The 7,554-nt window shown below is 60.7% G+C and overlaps 1 protein-coding gene across 1 annotated transcript; it reads right to left on the bottom strand.

Annotated features, from left to right (window-relative positions):
• Window positions 1-1,909: 1,909 nt before the first annotated feature.
• Window positions 1,910-4,974, bottom strand: MSRB1 (methionine sulfoxide reductase B1). The gene is made up of 4 exons (XM_082490627.1): window positions 4,881-4,974; window positions 4,161-4,303; window positions 3,916-4,030; window positions 1,910-3,245 (listed from the first exon to the last, which is right to left on the bottom strand). Exons 1-4 carry the CDS (start codon window positions 4,933-4,935, stop codon window positions 3,214-3,216), a joined length of 345 nt encoding a protein of 114 aa, XP_082346753.1. The 5' UTR covers window positions 4,936-4,974; the 3' UTR covers window positions 1,910-3,213.
• Window positions 4,975-7,554: the final 2,580 nt, after the last annotated feature.

The raw sequence follows: 7,554 nt of genomic DNA, 5'->3' as shown, positions 1-7,554 counted from the left end.
GGAGGCTACGGCGGAGGAAATGAATGATTTTTTAAACAACCAGGGAAGTTTGTGTTGGCCTGGTAACGTAATTCAATTTCTGTCATTAAACCCGCATCGCTGATGTGGGGCCGCTTTTGCCCAACTAAGCAAAATCCTCTTATTAAGCCAGAATTGTCATTAGGGTAATAATAAAATAAGGATGAATGGCAGAGGGGAAGGACTGGCCGCAGCCCAGCAGAGGCGAGGGGGATGCCCGGTGCCACGGAGCGAGGGAAGGGCAGAGCAGGATTCCTCCCGCACGGAGCACCCGCAGCGCTGCGGGGAAGGACGAGGGACCCCGCGGTCCCGGGGATGGCTGGGGCTGCTCGGGGGAGGTGGGAAGGGGCAGTTGTGAGGTCTGCCCTGCTGGGTCACATCCTGCACCATCAGCACCAATCGCTGACAATACCCCGGCCAAAATCCCTACTGGCATCAGCGGCTCCAGCCGGATTTCCAGGAAAATGTCGCATCCCTGTTTAAACCATCCGGGGGGGGGGGGGGGGGTGGGGGATGGCACCGGGTAATTTCCCTTCTCGTTGCTGCAAGGCTGCCGTGCCCACGCTACCTCGTCCCTCCCTCCCTGCAGCGCCTGGGGAAGGGTTAGGAAAAGCACTTGCACCCTCCCGTGCCCGCGTCCACGAACTGCAAGGCAGCGTGGAAGCGCGGCTGAGATCCCCCGTGGCACCCGGTGCTGGGCAGCCCACGAGTGGGGAAGGGGGGGGGGGGGGGGGAATCACTGCCGTCCCCTCGCTGCTGGCACACCCAGGGAGGTTTCCTCCCACCGCAGCATCTCGGGGGAAACCACCCCAAAGAACACCCTCCTGCCGCAGTGCCGCGGGCGAGGGGCAGCGGGGCAGGAGGTGTCCCAAGGATGGATGGTCCTGTGGTCCTCCAGGTTGGAAAGCAAATGGGCAGCTCTGGCCCTACTGAGCGCCCGTGGACATCGCCGGACCAGGGGCAAAGCAGCAGATCAGGGGATTAATGGGTGGAAAAGCAGCTTGAACCTTCAGGCTGAAACCTGATTAGTAACCAGAGCCAGAGGTCAACCCACGCATGGGGAAGGCAGTGAGGGCAATGCCATGGGACACGAGCCAGCAGCAGGGCAGGAGGGAGATGTGGCACTGGTTTCTGCTCTCCAAAGCAGACTTTGCCCCCTTGGAGGAGGGAACTGGAGTCTGGCAAAGCCCAGCTCAAGTCTCCAGCCTCCATGAACCCGGTATCCAACTCTGATGGGGTGAAAGGACCTTTGCGAGGCAGAGCGGGTTGTAGCTTCCAGTTTTGCAGACAGCTTTGTGAAGGGAAACTATCGGGAGACAGTGCTAAAACTCATATCCCCTCTGCCCAGAAAATCCTGCCAGCCCAGAAGGTACCAAGAACACCATGAAGCAAGCTAAAATCACCTTCAGTTGGGCAAAAATGCTAACTGGAGTGAAAAAGAAACCTTCCCAATGAAAGTTTTGACCCTGGGAGTGCCCAAAGGCCTCCAATGCATCAGCATCCCCCCTTCACCCAGCAGAACCTGGGAGAGTGGTAACAGATACAGGATAAAACCACACGCACCGACCTCAGGCCAACCCTTTGGGTTGCGAGACCCCGCTGGATGCAAGACACCGTGTGTCCGCACTTACGGATTCGGGTCCATGGATGGAGACAAAGACATCAGATGAAATCTGCCCTCAGCTTTCTGGCCAGGGCTTCAAAGACACAGAAACGTGCCCCGCAGTCATACTTGCATTTGTACTTGCCTCGCACGCATCCCACCACTGGTGCAGCCTCCCCATCCTTGCACCCAAAACTGGGAAAACCAAGCAGAGAAGGAATCCCAAGGCAGGTACACCAGGCACCATCAATGGTGCTTTTTTTTTAAAAAAAAGAGGTTATTTCTCTAACACAGTGAATCAGTGCTTTATTTTCAGTATTGAAAGAGGTCCAAGACCAGCAGGGAACTCCAGGTAACGAGCTGGCACATCGCACTTTTTGTCGGTGCCCTCATAACAGTGGGATTGAGGCAAAACACATGCGGAGAAAAGCCTCATATGCGCCCTGAGCACAGCTGCACTGTACCAGCACTGGCAGCGCAGCCTCACCAAAACACCCGCACATTGCACTGGAGTTGTACCACCGGACCCACGGGTAAGCGAAAGGTTTTGCCAGCTTCAGAAATCCTTGCATATAGATTTCAAAGAGGATTTGGTTTCTGGGCAGGGAGGGAAGGCCACGAATCAGATGCTGAATTAAGGAGAAATCAGTGTCACAGCCCTTCCGAGCGCAGAGGGAATGCAGACGTGATTCCTAAAGCCGGAGTTGTGCAAAGCGCGGCCCGTGAGCCCGATGCTGCCCTCCCCTGCACCAGCGTATGGCAAGGAGGAACCGTTAGTGCCCCCGGAGTTTATAGCACAGTGATAAATCTGGTGTAAGGCCAAGTCGCTATCAAGCCCAGAGGAGACGGGAAATCTAGAACTGTCTCTACTGTGTGCAATATGGGTAGAGGGGTAAAACACCCGGATGCTGTCCAGTGGGAGCATAAAATCATCCTTGCCCTAGCATCCTGGAAGGGTTTATATAGGGCAATTCATACCATGATCCCAGCCCAGAATAGCACCAGAGATTAACCCAGACTCTGACCTCAGCTAATCCAGCGTTACTCCCTGGAAAAGCCAGCGGAGCGACTCTGGATTGCATCGGTACCACGGTAGGATGGGCCCCTCCCGGCTGTGATCTGGAGAGTGCCCTGCCTCGGCTGAAGTCAACGGCGAAACCGCCCCAGAGCTCAGCAGAGGCAGGACCTCAGCCACGTGCGCTGCTTTAATGGACAAAGCCCAAAGGACTCGGCAGTAGCTGCTGCCGGGAGGATGCTGGGGAGAACGGACGGTTGGGGAGGGGGAAAGGGTGGGTAAAGTGAAGAGCTGTAGCCTTTGCATCACCCCAATTGGTGTGAAACACCCCCAGGCACAGGTCACACAACCCGCCGCCCAGCAAGTGCAGAGCTTCAGCAACCCCCTTTTCCCCTCGCCTCCCCCGTGCTCCTCCCAGCATCCCGAATCGGAGAAGCCCTGAGAGGGAACCAGCCCAGGGAAACCAGGAGTTTCTTCAGGGTTTCTCTTGCTCCCGATGGCCCCTTGACTGGACGGTGCACCCCAAGGTGTGAACGCAGGATCAGCCCAAGAGCAGTGGCCAAGTAGAGCAGCTCGCTTATTTCTCCTTCAGGTCCTTGTCTGCTTTGCCTGAAAAAGGGGGAGGAAAAAATCAAGGCTTGTGTTTCTGGCTCCAGAACCCCCGTCCCCTTTTACAGCGTTATTTTGCTATGTGCAGTTAACACCTCACAACCGTCACAGTCTGACAAGCAGGACGACAAGTCGTGGCCAGGGTGCTGCCCTGAACTTGGCCTCCCGAAGGCTTTTTCGGACTCGGGGGAAGCAAACAGCACGGTAACCACATCGGCAAGAAGCCCTGCCCTTCCCCACAGACCCACTCCCTATCCGTAAGGAAGCTGCGGTATTCGGAGCTCCCACCTCACTTCCCCGAGGAGTGAACCAGCGAACCCTCCCAGCCCCGTTTTTGCCACCAGAGGAGCTCCCCATCCTTCCTTTGCACCACCAGCAGGAAACCCCCAACGCTCAGCCGCCCCTCGGACACACGGAGACCTGCGGCCGCATCCAGGAGCTCCAGCACAGTCCGCATTTCATGGTGGGAGGTCAGGGAGCCCCCGCCGAGCCACCAGCTGAGCAGACTGATGCACGTGAGATTTCTTTAGGATGCAAGCGGCTCCGTGGCTTATCTGAACGGCCAGCGACACCCCGCCGAAAGCAGCGCATCGCACTCAGCGTGGCCTATCAGCAGCTTCCCCCAAAATAACTACGTGGGCTGAAACAGCTGCCAAGCTGCAGCCTTTACCTTTCGGGATGAACTTCAGCGAGCTGCTGAATATTCAGAAGCGGGACTGCCCCCTCTTCGGCCCATCATTGAGGAACTCATGGCCGAGCCCGTTGCCACACTTGCCACAAGACACCTGGAAATGCAAGGAGAGGGTTTGACAGCAAGCGGCCTTTCTCAGCAGACAGGCTCATAAAAAAAAAAAAAAAACGTAAAAAAAGTGGGATTTTTTTTTTGCTGCTTCCCAACGTTTTCGAAATTGGCACCTTTAAAGCTCCAGGTTGCTCCTTGTGCTTGGACACGCTGTCCTCGTGGACGGTCTCGGTGAAGGCTGGCCACGGGGACGAGTGCTCGTACTTTGCACGGCTGGAGAACAGCTCATGGCCGCACTTGGCACAGACGTAGATGCCTGGGGAGGGTGGCAGGAGAGAGGTCAGTGCTGGGGGGCAGCCCCCTGGCCCCGCTCTCCAGCCGGCTCCCAGCAGTGATTGCCAGTGACTTGGTGGGGGCAGTGGTGGGGACATGTCAGCGGGGTGACACGGGACACCCGCACACGCTGGACTTTGCCCACATGGGCCACTGCCTGCAGCTGCTGCTGCTGGACCCCCAGGGCCAGGCAGACAAGCGGGAGCTTTCGGGACATGTGGCGGGACCCCCATCCCCTATAGAGGCTCCTCTACAGGATGGCTCCCCCCCAAACCAGCCCTTACAGGGACCCCCAGCCCCACCTTTGAGGCAGAATCTCCCCCATCACCCACCCCCCCCCGGCCCCATGGGGACAAGGACCCCAGAGTGGGAACCCCCAGCCCGGTCCCCACGGGTGGAGGATGCCCCTGCGGAGTATACCCACCACCACCCCCCCCCCGGGGACCGCAGCCACTGCGGAGGACACCCCCTGCCCACCCCACGAGAGGGGGCAGGGGGGGAAGGAATCCCCCCCCCGACGCCACGGGGAGCCCCCCACCAGCGCCCCCGGCCCCGCTCACCGGGCTGGAAGTGGTCCTTGAACACTTCGCCCCCGAAGAAGGAGCAGAAAGACATGGCTGCGCCCGCCGCCCCGGCCCGGTTCCGCTCGCCGCGGCCCCGCCCTGGCCCCGCCCCCATCCGCCTCGGCCACGCCTCCTCCTCCGCGGCCCCGCCCCCCGGCGCCGCAGCCCCGCCCATCGGCCGGCAGGGGGCGCTGCGGGGCCGGCGGTACCGGGGGGGTCCCGGTACCCGCGGGGGAAAGAGGGGCTGCTCCGCCCCCACACACACACACACTGTGGGAAACCCCGGTCCCGGCCCCGCGGCGGCGGCCTGCGGGGCAAGGAGAGGGCGGGGGGGGGGGGCACAGAGCCCTGCGGGGATGCGCGGGGGGGCGCGGGGCGGTGCGGAGCTGCGCAGGGCGGAGCGGGGACCCGGCCCGGTCCTGCGGATGCTCCGGCATCGGCGGGTGGAGCGGAGCGAGCTCCAGCCCGGCAACCGGTCATTCACACCCGACACCGGGACCAGGACAGACCTTCCGCCTCCAGCACCGGCACCGGCTCTGCTCCCCCGGCACCGGCACGGGGAGCGACCCTCCTCTCCCGGCACTGGCATCAGTCCTTGGATCCCGGCACCGGGACCGGTCGGCCTCCTTCAGCACCGGCACCGGCGCTTCTTCCCCGGCACAGGGTCCGCTCCTCCCCCGGCACCGGGACTGACCCTCCTCTCCTCCTTCCCCCGGTACCGACACCAGTTATCCCCCGGCACTGGGACCAGTCCGTCTCCCCGGCGGTACCGGGACTGCTCGTCCTTCTCCAGAACCAGGACCGACCTTTCCCCGGCGGCACCGGGACCTCCCGTCTGTCCCAGGTACCGGTGCTGCGGGAGCGGGGAACCGGCGGGGAGGGGGCCGGGACAGCCCCAGCCCCCCCAGCACCGCTGGGTGATGGAGGTTGGGCAGTTCTTGGGACGATCTGGGGACTCCCTTGCCGCGCACACACCGGGGTGTCAGTGGATGGGGTACGGGGCACCCAGCCCGCCACCCCCGGAGCACAGAGCCAGGAGTCACCCGTGGGGACCCTCCCCACGGAGGCCATCACGGGGAGGTGATGCAGGGTCTGAGCTGTGTCCCTCCATGGGGTGCATGGGGCTCCCAGAGAAGGAGGAGGCATCAGCCCGGCATGCGGCAAGGTAGGGCTTTGAAGGTGAACCGCAGGCAGCTGGCTCCTTGGCAGGCTCCGGCAGGTGATGAGCTGCGTGCGGCTTCCTTTTCCTTCCAACCAAACACGCACCACAAGTCTCTTCTTCCCTAGTTTTATCTGAGGACCCCTGGGTAAGTCCTCATACAGTGGGCTCTCATGGAAATTGCACCTTCCTTGATGCAAGAGCGAAAATGCCAGAGCCCTTCGGACCGGAGCTGCTGCCGGATCCCTGCAGCCCGCAGCAAAGCTCTTGGATGAGTCCCTGCTCCCTAATGCCGTCGGACATGTCCATCAGCCAGTAGCTCATCCCAAGGCTGCGCCCAGCATGGAAACCCCTTGCATGGGGCCAGCGTTGGTGGTGCTCCTGCCCGCTGGATGCTGCCGGTTTGAATTAGGTCAGGCTTTCATCTCGGGCAGGCTCAGCTCCCCGCTCCAGCCCCGGGGATTGATGATTCGTGGCAGGCGCCCGGGCAGGGGGAGGAAGGGGCTCTCACTGCAGCACCGTGGGGTGGCAGGGAGCCGAGGACGTGCCGTGTCACTGCGCGGAGAAGAGGTGACGTGTTGTTTTGAAAGCACCTTCCTTATGATCCACTGAGATCAGAGAAGCGAGGTGTCAGGAAAGGCTCCAGATAGACTCAAGGGATGTGTACACCTTTGGGGCACAGATTTTCAGCCAGTGTAAGGAGCCACAGCGGCCACTGGGACCCCGTGTCTCCGCAGCATCGTCCACACAGCCTTTTCAGAAGGTGAAGCCTGTGCTAATGAAAGAGATGGGTGAACCAGCCAGATCCTTCCCCAGGGCTGTGTCCTGGGGAAACTGAGGCTGAGAGCTCTCCCATGAGCTGCAAGGGCCACGCCATGAGGGATGTGAAGGTCTCGGGATGGCCCAGGCTCCCTTCGCCCCGTGAGTTAGTAGCTGCTCTCAGCATCATATGCAGGGAGGTGTGGGGAGAGACAGGCAGAGGACAGGGACAGTGGAGACATGGGGGCAAAGGAAAGTCTGTAGCAGTGGAAAGGCTGAGCTCAACCCTGGGACAGCACAGGGGGGTGGGAAGGCTTTGGGAGCAGGTCACTGGGGGACCAGACTGGGTGCTGGGGCTGGCCGCTGAGGCTGGCTGGTGCTGAGCATCCCAGCAAGCACAGCCGCCCTGGAGCCGTTCGTGTGGTGCCGAAGGCTGCCTGGCTCCTCGCTCCCCCAGCAGCATAAAGTCTGCTCCAGTATCCACCAGTAAACCCCCTGAGAAGGAGTGATGTGATGTGGAAGTGGGAGCGGGATATGAAGCTGGGATCCTGCGCTGCTCTACCCATTGCCCAAAGTTATGTCTGGAGGTTGCAGCGAGACTTTCTTCAAAGCCCCGTGCTCCTTAATCACAGGATAATGCAGAGAGCTCTCCAGTTACAGTGCTAATAACCACAGCAATTTGGTTTCTGTAGTGGTATATTGTGGAGATAATTAGACGAGGGATTCCCAGCTCGTTTGGCTGGGTGATGAAAG

Source organism: Vanellus vanellus (genome assembly GCF_965231255.1).
Source record: "Vanellus vanellus genome assembly, chromosome: 14".
NCBI classification, from domain to species: domain Eukaryota; kingdom Metazoa; phylum Chordata; class Aves; order Charadriiformes; family Charadriidae; genus Vanellus; species Vanellus vanellus.
Note: the sequence above shows the minus strand (reverse complement) of the source record. Positions and strands in the feature narration are given on the sequence as shown.